Source organism: Pipra filicauda, unplaced genomic scaffold (genome assembly GCF_003945595.2).
Source record: "Pipra filicauda isolate LSUMZ 115617 unplaced genomic scaffold, ASM394559v2 scaffold90_size2875636_pilon, whole genome shotgun sequence".
NCBI lineage: Eukaryota > Metazoa > Chordata > Aves > Passeriformes > Pipridae > Pipra > Pipra filicauda.
Window position 1 is genome coordinate 734,131 of NW_024105098.1, and position 17,564 is coordinate 751,694.

At 43.6% G+C, this 17,564-nt stretch overlaps 1 protein-coding gene across 3 annotated transcripts; it reads right to left on the bottom strand.

The window, feature by feature from the left end:
• Positions 1-450: 450 nt before the first annotated feature.
• PASK (PAS domain containing serine/threonine kinase) lies at positions 451-17,363 on the bottom strand. 3 transcript variants are annotated; one of them, XM_039391160.1, is made up of 18 exons: positions 17,153-17,363; positions 16,833-17,039; positions 15,667-15,902; positions 14,417-14,587; positions 13,193-13,333; positions 12,490-12,624; positions 11,525-11,812; positions 11,050-11,149; positions 10,241-10,309; positions 9,335-9,509; positions 7,105-7,985; positions 6,341-6,522; positions 5,712-5,879; positions 4,823-4,948; positions 4,097-4,231; positions 2,474-2,673; positions 1,114-1,247; positions 451-877 (listed from the first exon to the last, which is right to left on the bottom strand). In XM_039391160.1, the coding sequence occupies exons 2-18, from the start codon at positions 17,002-17,004 to the stop codon at positions 714-716; spliced, it is 3,477 nt and encodes a 1,158-aa protein (XP_039247094.1). In that variant the 5' UTR covers positions 17,005-17,039; positions 17,153-17,363; the 3' UTR covers positions 451-713. The 3 variants fall into 3 exon arrangements, with proteins under 3 accessions (XP_039247094.1, XP_039247093.1, XP_039247095.1); XM_039391159.1 differs by having other exon boundaries at positions 16,833-17,363; XM_039391161.1 differs by lacking the exon at positions 10,241-10,309 and having other exon boundaries at positions 16,833-17,362.
• Positions 17,364-17,564: the final 201 nt, after the last annotated feature.

The window sequence follows — 17,564 nt, forward strand, 5'->3', positions numbered from 1 at the left end:
GGTGCTACAGAACACAGTGTACGGGAAGGCAGCTAGTTATGTGTTCGGATGGAGACAGTAGAGTCCAAAGCCGGACTCAGAGCTAATCTTTAGTAATTTACCTGGCTTTAAGCTGAGTCCTGTTGCTTCTCCGCAGAGCTGCTGTCAGACAGCAGCTGCAGCCAGGCAGAACTGCTGCCTCTCCCAGCCCTTCCTCCCAAGCAGCCTAACCCTGAGCTGCATCCCAAAATGTTCCTGTTACCTGTGTCTCAATCAAATTCTCTTCGTTGAATCTATTTTTTCTTTCCAACATCTCTGTCTCATCAAAATCAAGGACTACTTTCCTGGATATAGAGAGGACTCTGACATAAAAAAAAGACATCACCACCCCAGCCCCCCGCCCCCAAATCATGATTACATGTCTGTTTTTAAGGCTCCTTTGCACACACAAACTCCAGAAAACACCCAGAGGTATTACCACTACTTTATTCCTTCACTTTTTAGAAAGATACAAAAACTACGTATAAAAAGTAAAAGCAGACAATAAATATATATTCTGAGTTATGGACAATTTGAACAACATTAAAATCTTGGCCTCACAGCTTTGAAGCACGTCCTGGGTAAGAACACTAATAAACTGGGCACACATGGGTATCAGCAGGCAACTTTCGGTTGGGAACTACCCCACTAACACAGTTCAGACTTCAATAAATCATTGCTGGATGAAGAAGCCTTCAGGAGGTGGTCTCACCTGGCTCAGCAGAGATGTACACCTCTTCCCAGGTGTAATCAGCCAGGTTCACGGGTTGCCGCAGCCAAGGATCCTCGGCTAGCACAGCTAGAGTCGTGCGCTCCTCTGGAATGGGGTGCAGAAGCCCAGCCATGAGATCCATGAGACCTGGGCAGAGACAGCAGAGGGATGGCTCAGGTTGTATTTTAGGTAGGCTGGGAATGTGAGATATGGTTTATATTCCAAGATTGACAACTCGCCCAAACTCTGCTGCACTGAGCAGCTTTTAAAATCATCACAGAGCACACTGGGGAGCTTCTTTTCGGACTTCCCCTTTACTCGTGGTGAAAAAACACTGCTTATACTTTCCCACTCCTTTAAAAAGGCAAATGGAAAGAGCTCACCATCTGACACAGGGTGAGGAGGATTCAGGACAGCTGCCAGGGCCTCCTCCAGCTCACAGAAGGGATTCTCCCCAAGCACCAAGGTGTAAAGGGTGATGCCAAGCGACCACATCTCCAGCTCGGGGCCATGGTACCTGTGTAGAGATAAGCTTGCCTAAACTCAGATTGCAAGTATATACCTATCTGCAAAAGAAAGTAAAAAGAAAAAAGGAGGTTGGCAGCCCTTTCTCCCAATTTTTATTTTAACACAGGAAGTTCGTGAGAATTCTAAGCAGTTTCTCATGTGTTTGAGGAGTCTGCATTATCCTTCTCCAGGAAATAAAACCACCGCAGAATGGTCAACCAGTTTCTGTTGATGAGTGTGTGTAACATGTACCCAGACTTCCACACATGTAAGCTGGTGACAAGAGAACTTACCCCTACAACTTCTTCACCATAAGCCAAAACTATCAAGTAAATATTTAACTGGAAGAGCAAACAGGTCCCCCCAGCCCTTTCAAAACAAAATAATTCCATCTGAGAAAACATGACAGTTCCTTCACACAGTAACAGGGAGAACTCCCAGGGAAGAGCTGCTTGCTTCACCTTCCATCTCATTCCCCGTGGGAATTTCCTCTCCTCCTGGCATCGCTTCTTCCCCCCACTCTGTTATGAGGAGCTGCCGGAAGGACCGATGAAAACAGCAGTGAAGTGGGAGCAAGATACATAGAGGCACATCCAATTACTGCAGGTACCACCCTGGGATGGGGAGTCTTCCTTGTGGAGCAGGTACAGGACTGCCAGCTGCTAGGTACAGAGGACTTGGAGAGGGAAAGAAGGGGGAAGAGACAGCCAAGATTCAGGCAGCACATCCAAAACAGCAGCAAGAGAAGTTGCAAGGGAAGAATCCTCGAGTCCCAAGGAGCACAAAAATCAATGGGGAGATGACCAAGGATTAAACTGCAAAAATTCAAGTACAGGGAAGCACGTAGGAAAGGAGAGAACACACAAGATGAGAGTGTGAGAATACGAGGCACAGACACGCAAGGCAGGTGCTATTGACAGCAATACTTGATTACACCACCTCTCTAAAAGAGCAGCTTTTGGTGGAGAAAGCCTGACAACAGACTTAGAAACAACTTTGTACATATTCAAGCTTTTACAACTGATTTCTGTCACCACAGTGCCCTACTTTGTATGCACTCAAACTTTCACAAGCGATTTCTGTCACTGCAGTGCCTTGAATCTTGCTGCAGTTCCCTGTGGTTGGATACTCTAGCAGAGTTCCAACGGCACAGCAACTTGGCTTCTCTGTTCCAGCCCTGCACGCATGGGTTTTTGGTGTGATGGCACAAAAATAACTTTTCAGAGGGTTACATACGGTTTGCCAGACAGCACTTCTGGTGAGCAGTATTCAATTGTCCCACAGAAGGTATAAAACAATTTCCCAGGTTCCAGGTAGGCAGCTGAACCAAAGTCCACTAATTTAATTGTGAAATCTTCAGCAATGACAATGTTTTCATCCTTGATATCTCTGTGAAGGATGTTCCTACAGTGGAGATACCCAACAGCTGAGACAAGCTGAAAGAGGAGCAAAGACCTAGGTGTTACTACATAGAGGTGTCCTGGATAATCGATGTGGCATCGCAGTATTCCAAGAGTCACATTTTGGCTTGTTTTGACACCACCTAAACAAGATATACACCCTAATTATGGTAACTGGAAATGATCCCAGGTCCGCCTGTCAGCACTGCTGCAGCGGGTGCTGCAATGCTCTTGGGAGAGACAATTACAAAAGGCTTTGCTTGCTCTCCTCTCACAAATGTGCAGGAGGAGGGGATGCTGCAGTCATGATGTGATTGTTTTTTTTTTTTGGTGAGAAGCTTCAGAACTCACTGCTACAATCCTGCAGGTTACTCTATTTTTATCCCAGCTTCGTTTGGAGGGTCTTTTGGCTTCTCCAGAAGGATATTACTGTGAACCTCCCATACTGCAGGATGACAAAGCATTTAAGAGAACAGTTTGGTATAAATAATATAGTCGCTCCTAAATTCCATTCCTCTTCCTGCACAATTCATGCACTAGTGCCATAATTAAGGATAGCATCAGAATGATACCACCTTGGAGACATTCGTGATCCTTGCAATGCATTTAACAAGAAAAGCAGATGGCTGAGGGAGAAAAGTTTCTATTTATAATCCTCTGCAGAGAAATGCTGTACAGTTCTGAGAGAACAAGGCAGCCCTACAAACTGCAGGCTGGGTTAGGGAAAGGGCTGATCCCTCACAAGGCTAAGGGGACATCAACACTCCAGGTGAGGGTGGGCACAGCAGGGATGTGGGGGAGGTGAGCATGTGCATAACTATTCCTGCATACCACAGAGCATGGAATTTACTCCAAAACTCATGAGGGGGAGTTACTTGGGGACTGCTGCTGCGGTTAACTCGCTGAACAAAGGACAATTCAGCTCTCAATCACCTACTGGGCAAGCTCCTGACTCACAGGAAAACTACCCTGAGTTACTTTGCGTTATGCCACTCTAAAATCCAAGAGAACTTCTTGATTTAAAGAACAGAGCCCTTTACCCCTGTAACCAATCTAAAAAAAGCAGTGAACTAAGTGAAAATGTGGCTTTTTGTGGAGCTTGGGGCAGCTCCTGTGAGCTTTCTTCCTCCCTCAGGGAAAATGTGACTACTACATGAATGGCATCCTGGCGACAGGGGCTGTGTGCTGCCCCAGTCACAGCTGAGGGGCCATGGCTCTACTGGAAACCCTTACAGGCAGTAAGGTCCTGCAAAGGCTTCTCTGTTACAAGTTTCTAGGTAAACCTTAACGAGGGTTCTTCAGGCAGCATTTCAATCAGTCCTACAGACTAACGAGGAAAGGTTCTGCAGGTATTGAACAGGACTCCAATTCCGTACACCATTAGCCTGTATGAAGTGAAACAGGGCCCTGGTTCTTATATTAACCAAATCTTACCTGCATGTAGCATTTGTGTTCTCACCTGTCTGAATATATAACTCGCTAATGGCTCATCCAAGTTGGGCTGATTATCAATGAATGTGAAGAGATCCAGACCCGAGCCATGCTTCTCCATCACCAGCTGGAAAAAGCATTCATTTTCAAATACATCCAGCACCTATAAACAACAGACTGGTTTAATCATGTGCTTCATCCTCAAACAGCCTTTTTTTTTTTTTTTTTTTATAAAACACGGCTCTCTCCTCTTGGAGATTTAATTGATGTATATTATAATCTTCAAAGTCTCATTTCACTGAGCACAAACGTTTCTTGAAGAGATTACAGAGCTAAAACCAAGAGCAGAATTAAACCTAAGAGGAATTTGCTTTCTGAAGAAAAAAAAGCAACGCCAAAACCAAAACCAACAACCCCAAACCAAACAGGACGAAGCAAGATATGTATCCAGATTATTTATTGAAGTTGTACATGTTCAGATGTGACATCACACTTCTGAGATACGCGTATTATCGTCCTGAAATAGTGTACAGGCTTTTTTTCTGTTAAGAGTCACATCTTCAGATCAGTTTGGGGTAAAAGTGTCAAAGCAAATGAAAAGCACACTCCTAAACAAAGCAGGATAGATAGGTTCCTTTCTTTCCTGAAAAGGCAGATTCAGTGCAGGACACTTCACTCCTGAAGAGGAACAGGAGACACCAAGTATTCGAATGAACCACCTGATGCAAACTGCATTCACTCCAAGTCACTGTACCTTAATGATACTGGGGTGCTGCAGCTTCAGCAGGATTGCAATTTCTTGAGTGACTCTCCCCAGCTCAGGATCATCTACCCAGCAGTCCTCCAGCACCCTCTCCTTCCAGATGAACTTCACGACAACCTACACAGACAACAGCATTCAGCATCGCCTGCAAAAGCACCGCTTTGAGTGTCAGGTAAGTTAATCTCCAGGAACTCAGTCACTCATATTACTAGAAGGGTAGAAGCAACCCAATGTGAATAGCTACAATTTGTTTAAACATCTTTAAAGTAATTTAATCCTAGGAGCCAAATGATGCACATAAATGCACGTATTTATCGCTGTTCTGAATTCCAGAGGCTTTGACAGGCCAGCTGTCTTATCAACCAGTTACAGCAGCAGTGGCACAGGGGTACAATGGAGGGAAATGAGCACTTAACATCCATGCAGAGAAACGTGAGAGCTTGCTGATACTTCTGCTGATAAAGAAGAGGGTCCCATAACATAAACATCTCTACTGCACATCCTTGAGTCATGGCAGGATAAAGACTTTGAGGTTTGCCATTTTCTTTAGTAACAGAAGATTAAAACCTGTAATTCTGTTCAGCTTATGTTAACTTCTTTCAACAGGTTCAATTAGCTACATTCATCAGTTCATTAGCTACATTCATCAGTTCATTAGCTCATTCTGCACCTGTTGTCTCCCATTCATACATCAATGCAAATATTTTGCTGTCCTGTTTCCATGAGGTTTGCTTTCTCAGATTTCTGTTTAAACAAAGCAAAACCCCAAACAACCAAACAGAAGCTTTTAATAGTGCAGTGTTGACAGAACATGAACACTCTAACCTTTCAGTTTTCATCCTAAATAATTATTGCAGTAGAGCTAAAAGAAATACTTCACCTCCTGATGATCCTTCTTGCTCCTGGCAGTCCAGACAAAGCCAAAAGCGCCTTTGCCAATCAGACTGAGAGTGCTGTAATTTTTTGTGTATTCTCCCTCACATGCTCTTAATCCTCCGAGCTCTTCAGCTCTTCGGGAATTATTGAAAAGTGAAGTTGATCTGATGGCCTAGGTACATATACACAGGTTACAGTAGCAAGAAAACAAAATGAGCAAGCCACAGGATCACGTCTATAAAAGGAATAAATACTGAAAAGAACAGACACATCTGCAAGAATTGCTAAAAGGAGAAATCTTTGGTTATGATAGCGACAACCATCACCAGACAAGTTAAGTACAGGTCTAATCTGCAGTACATTTCAATACACAGCAGTTCCTTGGAGTCTCCTGCAGTTTGGAACAGTGTTGTTCAGGTTGGAAAGGTAACTACACTGACCCGCACACCAGAAATGTTACGAAATAGCAATTTGAAACCTTTTCTTTTTAACATAAAAGTAGGAAAACAAAGAAACAGAAATATCCGCCCCACCACCTCATGACCTTAATTTGAAAAACTTTTTGACTTGAGCTTCAACTTAACAATCAAACAAGGAAAGAAATGCTCAGTATTCAGAGATAGGATTTCTTACTTCTCCAAGACTGTTTGTAGAAAGATCAGCAACAGACTGGGCAGAGCTTGCTAGGCTGGAGAGCAAAGGCTGAGTCTTTGCTACAGCTTCCTTCTGGCTCTGCGAAAGGTCTTTCACCACCCAGACACAGAAAAGTACAGTGGGGTCCTGCAGTTCTGCACATTTCACCTCAAAGAGTATACCTGTAGGAACAGGTGAGGAAGTTAAAATGGTAGAATGCAACTTTAGTGTTTAGCAAGACCACAGACAAAATTCTGAGCTCTTAACAAAGAGCTATTTATTTGGGGAACACCTGCTCACCAAAGAACCATCAGAGGGGCTGACACCAGCATAGCTATTCTAGAGGTACCTATCAGCTACCTCCACAGCTCCCACCCCCAGCAGAAACTTTTGTCAGGGTCCAATTGTGATTATTCATTTTGCACTGTTATTCTAAATAAAAATGGAGATTTTACAGCTTTACAGTGGATTTTTTACAGTGTATTTTCTGTTCAGAAAACGTTATCAGGTTCAACCTTTTTAATTGTGTTTTAAGAATATCTCTGACTTTTCAGTAGGGATTAATTTCTTAATAACTTTGTATTTTATACCACCTCCTTTTCTAATATCCTCTGAATAGACTTAAATACTGATTTTTCTTCTAGATGCTTCTTCCTTCCTCTCCACTGTGAGCTTCTAACCAGAACTGTCTGCCTTCTGCAAAAATGTGGGTGAAAAACAGGACCCTGGTAAAAGTTTTGGGAAGGGGAGAAGATTTAACTTACTGAACTGTGACCCGTCTCTGTGACAGCAATTCCCAGTGTAGCTGCCTTCCAGAATCTCCCAGATCAAAGGAGCTGCTGGATTCAGCCTTCCTTCTTGTTTCACGGGGGTTGATGTTACTTTCCTCTCCATATTTTGCTGCCCCTGCAGCTGACCGAGTTCTTCAGGCCCCCCTTTGCCTTTCTGGGGGTTTCTGCCGGCGCTGTGCCCCACGGTTTCTGCAGGAGTTTGGGCTGCCTCAGGAAATGCTTTGGAGGATTCTTCAGAGTTTTGTAAATGCCCCTGGAAGGCCAGCCACCCAGAACCAGCTTCTGTGGCAACACCACTCAGCAGCTGCTTTCCTTGACCAGCGGAAAAAGTGCTGTTTGTCTCAGTTAGCATATTGGAGTCTACTGCATCAGACGAGCATGCTCCTACAAGAGCTGCAGTAACACCTAAAGAATTGTCTGAGTTCCCCTTGACACGAGTATTCAGACCCAGTACCTCAAGACCAGAGCAAATACAGTTCAGTTCAGTGTCTGATTCTTTAACATCTTCAGAGGTTGTGGCAGCTCCTGGTGCAGAAGCACTGTGACCCACTTTATTTGCTGAACAAACATCATAGACAGTATTTCTTTCATGTGCAAAGAAGGCTGGAGCATCATTTAGCAGGCAGTTTTCAACAACAACCTGCTCAAGGCTGGAATGCTCTGCATCACACCTTGAGTTTGTTTTTGATGCCTGACCTGTAACCACGTGGCTTTGAAAGTCTTGCCTGCAGTCCAGTGCTGTCCCTGGCCATGGCTCATTCATTGTTGGTGTTCCAGGTGAGTTACTGGTAACAACAGAAGGCAGCTTCACTGGGCCATAGGATGAGGTATTTAGAATGTCTTCTAGCCTAGAACTAACATGCAACCAGAGAGCATCTTTAGAGAATTATTTGATCCTGAAGCTTCCACTGTTCTACACTGTTCCACTGCTCTGATTGTGTCAAGGCAGGTTTTGGGATAAGGCTCTCTGGTGGGCTGACAGCCCATCAGTAAGCAAGGCTGTCCTCACTGCAAAGATTCAAAGCTGACAGCGACATCATGGTGCCAAAAGAATGAGAAAACTGTCCTGCTGTATCCTACCTACTCTTGTTACCATAGTCACTATTTAAAACCTGCACCAATTGTTTTAAATTGTTTGAAAGAAAAAGGTAGAAAGCTGTTGGCACAGGCATCCAAAATCCTAACAAATTTTCCAAATAAGAGCAGGTACACTCAAATGGCACTCTTTCCCTATGGATAATTTCCTTCTCTAGCTTAGCTTAATTTCTAAATATAGATCACAGATCATTTCCCATGACAAAAAAAAAAGCCAGTACACATGGCAGGATACTTCCAGTTCTGAGAACAGGAGATCCCTTTTCTGTCCAACAGGAGATGGATGTCCCTGTCCATCAGTTTAACCAGGGTTCACTGAAGTCCAAGGTATTGCACAAGGTGTTTTGCAAACATCTCCATTAGTAAAAAAGCAGCGTAGAAAAACAATAAAGCAGAGCATTTACAACCTAAGTATGATATGAGAGACATAAATCCAGGAGAGCACCAACAGTGGGACTGTCAGTCTCTTTAAAAAGCAGCAAGAACTGTGCTGGAATAGTCTATATCTTAAAATGGACAGTAAATACTGTCTGAGGGCTAGAATTTTTAATGCTTAAAATTTGACTTGCAGTAAACCATGAGCATCATATATGTACTTGTACAGAATTTCTAACCTTGTAACAGGAAAAAGACCTGGAAAGGTAGAATAAAAATGGCTGGACTTCAGTAACACAGTACCCTGTTTTAATGGATGACCTGACAGTTACACTGAGCACCAAAAAGAATAACATTTAGAATTCACTCCGGGTAATCTGGCTTCAGTGCAACACCAGCTTGAAGGAGATAAACATCCACTGTTTATGATGTAGTGAAGGCAGAGCCTAATTACCTTCCCTAGTCTGGGTGAAGCATTTGGTCCCCTTTAGAGCTGGAATTCCTGTAACTTTACAATGGTGGGTTGTGCAGATCCAAATAAAAATCTAAGGTAGGCAAAGCTCAGCCTGTCTTTTGCAAACAGCACTCAGATTCTAAAGACAGCAAAATGTGGAAGGCCCTTGTTGCACCTTCCCACAGACATCACACTGGTGAAAAAAACCAGGTTTTGCTGGTGATTGCCACCACAGCTCTTCATTTTCCCAAGTGAATATGCAGTTCATGAAAAGCCTACCTATTAGTGGGGGTGGATGCCACTTCAGGAGGTGAGGGAGGAGAAAAGAAACCGGTCCCGCTCTTTTGTTTATTCTCATCATGTATTAATTTGTCATCTTTGCGTCTTTGTTCCCATTTCTGCTCTTCATCTCGTGACAGAAGGTGTGCTAAAGATGCAGCCAAGGAGCTGCTGTCTGTACCAAAGAGGAAACAAAACCATACCAACTTAACCTTTTATATTTAGCCTTCAGAGGCTATAGTGATTAAAAATAAACTTGGAACTGCCTCAGTCTGTCTTGTCCCTAAGGAATTGAGTATAAAAGGCTTGACTGAGGCAAAACAGTCCAAATATGAGCATTCCACCCTACTTCATTTTTAAAAATCATCACATGCAGCAATCTACATGTTTTAGGGCTGACAACATTTGCTTTTCTATCAGAGCTCTTGGACAGGTATTGGTATCATGGGTTAGCTACTTGAATTGAAGTTCAGAGACCTAAAAAAAGGCCAATAACATATAGAGACTGGAATTAAAATGATCATACAAATAGCAGCAGCAAAAAAAAAAAAAAATTCCAAACCACACACATACACTGTCCATTCCAAACACATAAAACTACAAGGTTTGTACTGGATTTATATAATTCGCTGAAGCTGTAAGATAAAAAAAGTACACCATCTAAATATGTTTGAAAGAACAGGACACCAAGTTCTTTCGTTTTCCAGTGACAACAGATCAGAAGCGAAAACATGAGTTTGAAAGATGAAGTAAACCAAGTACTGTTGCTGCAGAAGAAAGTAATGAGCAACGAGATCTGAATCTAGAAGAATCCTTCCATTAGTAAAGGCTGAGTGCCAACAATGCTTCCTCACTGAAGAAGTGAATTATTCCTAGATTAGTGGCATCATTTCATCAAAGAATTACCTAAGAAACCGTCTAGGAACTCTTCTTTGTTCCAGTGGGGTGCATTGGTTTTGATGCAGATGTGCCTTTCTAAGCAAAGAGAAAAAGAAAAGGGGGAAAAAAAGAAAAGGAGGAAAAAACGAAAGGAGACAAAAACAGCAGAAGAGATCTCCTGCAATATGGATGAAAGTGTGCACTTGTTCTCTGTGTTGGGCTGAGCTAGCTGGAAAGGCAGATTTGGAAACATGAGGCTTCCTTGCTTCTGTTTATTCCTGTTGTGTTTAGAGAAGTAAAATTTTGATAAATTTTTCATAAATGCAGCAAACTGCATCAGAAGAATATGTGATGCTTCCCTAACTGAAACACCACAGCAACATAACATTGAATATTAGCCAGCAACACAAGTCAATTCAGAAGAATATTAGATTTTTCCCTTAAAATATTGATCCTAAGCATCTACAGCCCTGCTGCAGTATAGTCACAAAAGCTGTATTTTACACATCTTAAAATACTGAAGGATCCTAGCAGGGAAGGGAGGGGAAGTGCTTGTTAAATATAAAGCATTCTCTATTGACAGTGTAACTTCCAACTTGGATATTCAGATTCATCTTCCTGGCAACAAAGAGAGAAGCACAATCTTAGGTGAATAATTCTCTTTACCTGAAGTTATAGTGGAAACCCAATTTAAAAACTGCATGGAGGGATGTTGCTTTTATGAAGAATGTCCCCATGTTTGCAGGTGAACCTCCAGTCCCTGCTCTTTCTCCCTTCCTTACAGCAGCCAGAGCCAGCTGGAGGGCAGGCAGCAACACCTTCAAAGAGGCACTCACCCTCTGTCCCCGTGGAGTCATCCAGAGGAGGGAAAGGCAAAGAACACTCACTGCTTCTCTCCATGTTGTTATAGAAACCGGGAATCAGGAATGTAATGTTCTAAAACAAAGAATGAGACCTTACAAAACTAAGCCAGCGCTCACAGAACGGAGGTAAATGCCAACAATCCATGTTCATGAACCCGATTCTCAGGGATAGCCAGGCAAAAGTGATCCACAGGACTAAAGGAGAGCATAGGACTCTGCAGTTTGCTTTGGGCTACTTGAAATCCATACTCAGCTCCTCAGCACTGCAAGTCTTAGCAATTACAGCACAGGATTGGTGCTGTATCATCCTACACCTCACTTACTGAACATATGGAGCACAGAGGTTTTGTCACGGACAACAAGGAGTGTAAAAGACAACTTCACAATTCCAATGGATATGCTGCCAGATGTAGCAGTCTTCTGGGAGGGTCTAAGCCTCTTATCTTACCTTTCCCAACAGTTCTTTCTTCTCATAACCAAAGAGCATTAAAGCAAAACTATCGTTGATGCCACAGATGATTCCATCTGACTGGACAGTAATAAGACCACTGATGGTGGAAAAAACCACAACTGTAGCAGAGTACTGATAGCCTGGGAGAGAGCCTTCTGTCTGCAGAATCCCATCCTTCTGCACCCTTGCTTGGTCCTCCTCCAGAAGGCTGGCTTGCAGCTTTAAACTGAGAGGAAACACGTTACCCTCTCTGGATCGGCCTGCAGCTCGCTGGGTCCTGAGGTTCTAAATTAAAGCAAAAAAACCCAAACAAACAAAACTCAAACAGAAAACCTCTAACTAACCAAATGTTTTTGCTTTATTCCAGTATTCATATAAAATGACACAGGAATTCTCAGGAAAAAGGAGCAGGAAAAGAAAAACAAACCGAACCCGCGAATATCAAAATGAACAATATCTGGTTTTCTAAGGATTTGGAACCCAGTGTTGAACTCCTATATAAATATCTTGATGATGAGGACCAGCCCATACTGCAGCTTTTCAGCAAATTAAGCATTCATGAGAAGGCCTCTTTAAACTCCCTAGATGCCCAGTTTCATGGCATTTGCAACATCTGGGTATTCTCTCACTCCTCAGACAGACACGATTAAAACAGACTAAAGAATTCAAAGGAACCTTAGAGGGCTTACAGAGACAGCAGTGTCTTAAAAAGCCACAGTACTGGAGGAAAGTGTCTTTCACCAGGACAGATTCCACAGTGAGAGGTCAAGGCTTGGTCTCATTCCTAGTTAGGAACTCTTCAGACAGCAGCTCCACAAATAAGCAGCAAAGCCTTTTCCAGGGGAATTAGGGTTCTCTCTGAAAAAGCTCTTTTCTGTTACATGAGGAGGGAAAATGGCATGCACACATGTGTTCCAAGTGGGAAAGCTATGGAAGAAATAAGGTTGGTGCTTATACTGTACCTTTGGGATTTTTTTGCCCAGAGGAGGGATCTGCACAGAAGGAATCAGGTCCTTTATGTGAAGCCCAACTACTTCTTCCAATGTTGGGTAGCCATGGAGATGGGCAAAAAGGAGGTCACATGATGTAATCTCTCCCTTGGGAAGAAAATTTACAGGACTGTTAAAATTTTAGCATTTTAGCCACAGTCCACTCAATCCTTTGACAACGGTTTCTGCAAACATCTAAGCAATGGAAGGAAATTTCATTCTGCAGTCCCTTGGTGGACACAACTCACTCAATAAAAGCAGACACAGCATAATGCAATACTCTGACATCACTGTGCAGGGAGCCTGCCCTTTTCCTGGGGGAGAGGCAGAGGAGTCCAGCACTCCTCACAGAACTGTTCCTCAGCAAGCTGATCCCTTCACAAGAGCACCCACACCACAAATAACCAACCCCCGGCCAAACCAACACTGCTCAAGTGTAAGATGTCCCTGAGGAGAGAGAGACAGCATAACTTCGTGTGGGTTGCAAAACACATCAAGGAGAGCCACATGGGAGATCCATGCCCAGGTCCTGCGTGCACGATCCCGGTTTCAGGCACTGCTATGGGCACAGCCCATGTTCACAAACAGTCATCTGTGCCTGCTGCCTTTTAGACACGTTCAGCTCACACATAAACTTGTCATCACAACGTCATTTGATTGTTAGGACAACACTCACGTCAACCCTGAAGCAAACAGAAGCTGAAAGTCTTTCCACTGGTTCCAGCACAACCACACAGCGCTGGGTGTCCTTGCTTCTGATTTGCCTCTGCCAGACCGAGACAGGGATCTTCTCGTTGAGGCGGCCTCTAACATCCATCTGTCCCCAGGAATCAGAGATGGAGACACCACTTACTGAGACTGTGGTTACTTAGCAAGAATTTCAAAGAAGAGTAAGACACTGAGGCAAGATATCTCCCTGTCACTGTTAGAAAAACATTGTTTCTCGGCTACTTCCTATTATTTTATGAGAAGAAACACAGTTTTAATATAGAGATGAAATACACAAAATGTTACTTGTATAGCATCTCTCCCTGCCTGAGGAAGACTAAAGGCATTTCCTTCAGCATAATAAATGAGCCACTCTAACACCTTGCATTCAGTGCCTCTCAGAGATGCCTCTCAGGATGCCCAGTGGTGCAAATGAACACTCCACGTTAGTAACATAATTCTTACTTTGAGATGCAAAATCCAGTGGTTTAACTTCTTATGGGAGCGGATTCTTCTCAGATCAGAAAGTGTTTATTTATCTTATAGCCTGCAAGGTTTATATCAAGCCTTTTATGTGATTTTGACGGAATGGGTTTATGAATTAGACAGTGATTCCTATAAAGTACTTGGAATGGCTTGGAATTAGTGCCTTTACCAGATATTTGATTTTAATCTTGGGTTTCACTGAATCAAACTTATACTTTTTTCTCTCCCCCCGTATCCAACTGAGGATTCAGGAAGATACTGACAATTTCAGTACAAAAATAACACACCAGGAAGAATATGAGCTCATTTTCCAAGGATTTTCCACTGACAGCTCGCAACAGTAGCAAAAGAAAATAATTTTGAGACATTTCTCAAGCAGTTCTCTTATAAGCAACCCCATTCTAGGAAAAATATCCATTCTATTCTTTTGCACAAACTATGGTGTTTTGGCACAGATATTTCACTGGCTTGTAACTTTATAATACTCACAATGCAATTTAAGACAATTTATAATATATTTTTAAGGACCACACAACTGGGAACTTTTCCATAATAGACTTTTTCCATGTTAAGCAATTATATTGATTTAAGTTTTTTTAAAATCTAATGTGCTTTAAGTTCTGATTTGGTCAAGTCATGGTTTAAAAGTTTGCAGATGTGGGAATTCAGAGATGGTGGGGAATATTTCCTTGAACATTTCACGTACCACAGTTCCTGAAACCACCGATGACCATTCATAAGTTTCTAGGTACTCCTCACCCACAGCTTCCCACACCTCTTGACTGGGTTTGGATATCAAGTGGGACAGCTTTTGACCAATGAGTTCCTGACTACTGCACCCAAGCAGCTTGCAGGCTCGATCATTAGCCACTAAGATCTAGGAAAAAAAAACAACAGAAAAAAACCAAACCAACACAAAGAATAAAAGCTGTAAGTTTTGTTAATAGACCATCATCTCCTCAGGTTGCTGCTTTAATGTCTTGTAATATCCCTTCCTCTTAGTGAAAATGGAGTGGTTCTTTAGAATTCTGAGTTCATTAAAGCTTCTTATTCTAGGACATATCTTCTTGGTTAGGAGGTTTTGAGACACTGCTTTCCATTTAGGTTTCCTGCTTTCTTTTAACTGTAAATCATTACATCCATGGAAGTAAAACTACAAAGCTGTACTTGCAAGCAAAGCCTGGGCAAGCCACAAAATCCTGTCCAGCCACTAAAGTGTGCAGTGATTATACCAGCCACTGACACACTTGAGTCTGTGTTCACAGAGCAAGTCAAGATTAAATGCCTTTAAGAGGGGTAAACCCAAACTGCCAGTTCAAGCTAAAAAATGTCACAGATCTTTAAAGTTGTCAGGATTCAATTTTAGATTCCTTTCAGGACAGAAACAGAGAAATACTTCCCAACATAAAAGGCATATTTACTGGGGCAGATAAAGAGACCTTGTGCTACCACAAACACATCCCAGGGCTGGTACTTTACATAGAGGAGGCTTGAAGCACATTTTGCTTTTTCTTTCTTCCCTCATGCCATTTCACAGCTGCATTCTTATGGAATCATAGAATCACAGAATAATCAGGGCTGGAAGGGACCTTAAAGACCATCCAGTTCCACTCCCCTGCCATGGGTAGGGATACTTGAGAACAAGTTGCTCCAAGCCCCGTCCAACCTGGCCTCGAACACTTCTATGAATGGGGAGCCCACCTCCCTGGGCTGTTTGAAAAAAGACTCAAGACATCCACGCTTCTGCCATTGTATTGTATATTTTGCTAACTACAACCTGCAATGGAAATCAACTTGTTGTCAGTCTTTAGAAGACTGCTGAGCTGGAGCAGACTGCAAAATGCCTTCATAGCACTCTGATTACACGTAGGAATAACAGTCATTTTAGCCTGTCTGATGTCATACAACCTGCACCAGTTACAGAGAGCTTAGTGCAGCAGGCAGTCCTGCAAATACCTCTGTTGTGCCGGCGTCCACGGTGAAGATGGCTTTGTTTGGGTTGCGTGCAGCAGCTGGGAGGTGCTGGCTGGATTCCTCCACAGCAGGGGCATGCAAAAAGGAGCAAGAAGCAGAACTTCCAATGGAAGCAGAGAGAGAGGTGGAATCCCACTGAGCCCATGAGTTACCAGTTTTGCTGGAACAAATGTTACGAGCTGTCAGTGAAGACAAACAGTAAGAGCTCCATTTCTCCCCTAGGAAAAGAGAAAGATAAGCAGTGTAGCTGTAACCGTCCAGGAGTGTCAGAGGAATGAATTAAAAAAATAAAACAGACACACTTCTAATAAATGTATCTTTTGGAATCACAGCCACTGGAACGTGTAAAATCAGTCCACAGATTTAAAAAATTTGCCAAGATCCATAAGTTTCAACTAGACTACTTGACTTTCATTTTTCACTTAGCAGATTTTAAAATGTTTTGAAATCTTTCAAATGAAAAATGAAATGGTTATTAAATAATTGCAGTAAACGCTCAAGCCCTTATTAAACACTGCATTTGTCAGAAGCCAGTTATTTAGCTGTTCATACCGAAATACCTGTGCCCACACCAACGTTTCAAGCTACACAATGCCAAGTGATTGTACGAAAATTCTCAAAGGTTCTGCCTGTAAAGAACATTTCTCTAAGAGGGGGCATAAGCAGCCAAACACCATCACTCCAATCCCAAATCAGTAAGGAGCTTTGAAGGTTTAGCAGTACTGGAAGAAGCATTATGAACAACTCATCAGAAGGACATTTCTGATTTTATGCAGTGCACATAGTATGAACATACTCACCACAATAAAACAAGGAGACCTGTATCTGGACACACTGACAGAATCCAGCATAACAACGTCTTTCTCCTCATTTGGAAATCTCTTGTGGTTTAGATAATTATAGAAGATGGCAAGGTGGTCCAATGGCAGGCAATAAAAGTTGCCCAGGGACAAGTTACAAGTGCAGAGCACCTATCTAGTAACGCTTTCCCTGTAAACTCTCCCAGCCTGCAGTAATCCACAGCTCAGGTGCTTATTGAACAAGTCTATCCTGGCAGATACTTAATGCTGTCACCTCTAGGTTTGGGGAAGGGGAGGAGGAAGATCTGAAAGCTTCATGGAAACTCAGTCTCACAGTACAATGCTCACCAGACAGAGATGCTCTAAGCCGACAGAGTCCAGAGAGACGACTTTTCCTCCTCTTGTCGCCCCAGGGGTAGGATCTACTTAGCTTATCAGAATCATTCAAGCAAGTAAGGACTAAACCCGCTGATGAAGGCAGAAGGCCTCCTTCAGAGGCGCTAAAAGCCTTGGCTGCCATGATCACGCTCCGGTTGCCACGCCGCACCCAGGGAGCTGCAACAGAAACAGAGGGAACTGAACCAGCCTGGCGGGCTGGCACTGACGCTGCCGGGGAGCGGTGCCTTCGAGCCCAGGCACAGCCCCGTGAGTTACAGCAATGCACCCACTCCTTGCGTGTCCTGATCGGTGTTTGCTCTGTGCGGTGACTCGGCTGGCTTACGGTTCTGCCCTGGTGGTGCAGGACACCTGTGACCGACGTGGTTCTGCCAGATCTGCTGAGCACCCACCCAGCACCCTCTCCCCGTTCCGGGCGGTTTTAAAAGCAAAAGCTTTGGTACTCCGGGAAGTCACTTCCAGTTTTGAATCAGCAAGTGTGGCACAGCCTCCCTCCCCCACTCCCCCAGAGCGCTGCCCGGGCCCCCGCGGCCCCACCAGGACAAGACGGCAGGGCACGGCACGGCACGGCACGGCACGGCACGGCACGGCACGGCAGGGCACGGCAGGGCACGGCACGGTCCGGTCCGGTCCGACCCCCGCGCTCAGGCCGCCGCCGCGGCCGCAGGGCGCCAGGGGGTGGGA

What these genes read in the sequence shown, in the direction of transcription:
- PASK (XM_039391160.1), bottom strand. Translation starts at nt 17,004, where the DNA reads ATGGCAGCCAAGGCTTTTAGCGCCTCTGAAGGAGGCCTTCTGCCTTCA. An exon ending in CTGTTTGCTTCAGGGTTGAC is followed by an intron (nt 12,625 to 13,192) that starts GTGAGTGTTGTC and finishes TTTCTTCCCAAG; the next exon opens with GGAGAGATTACATCATGTGA. An exon ending in AGAAAGAACTGTTGGGAAAG is followed by an intron (nt 11,150 to 11,524) that starts GTAAGATAAGAG and finishes TCTTTGTTTTAG; the next exon opens with AACATTACATTCCTGATTCC.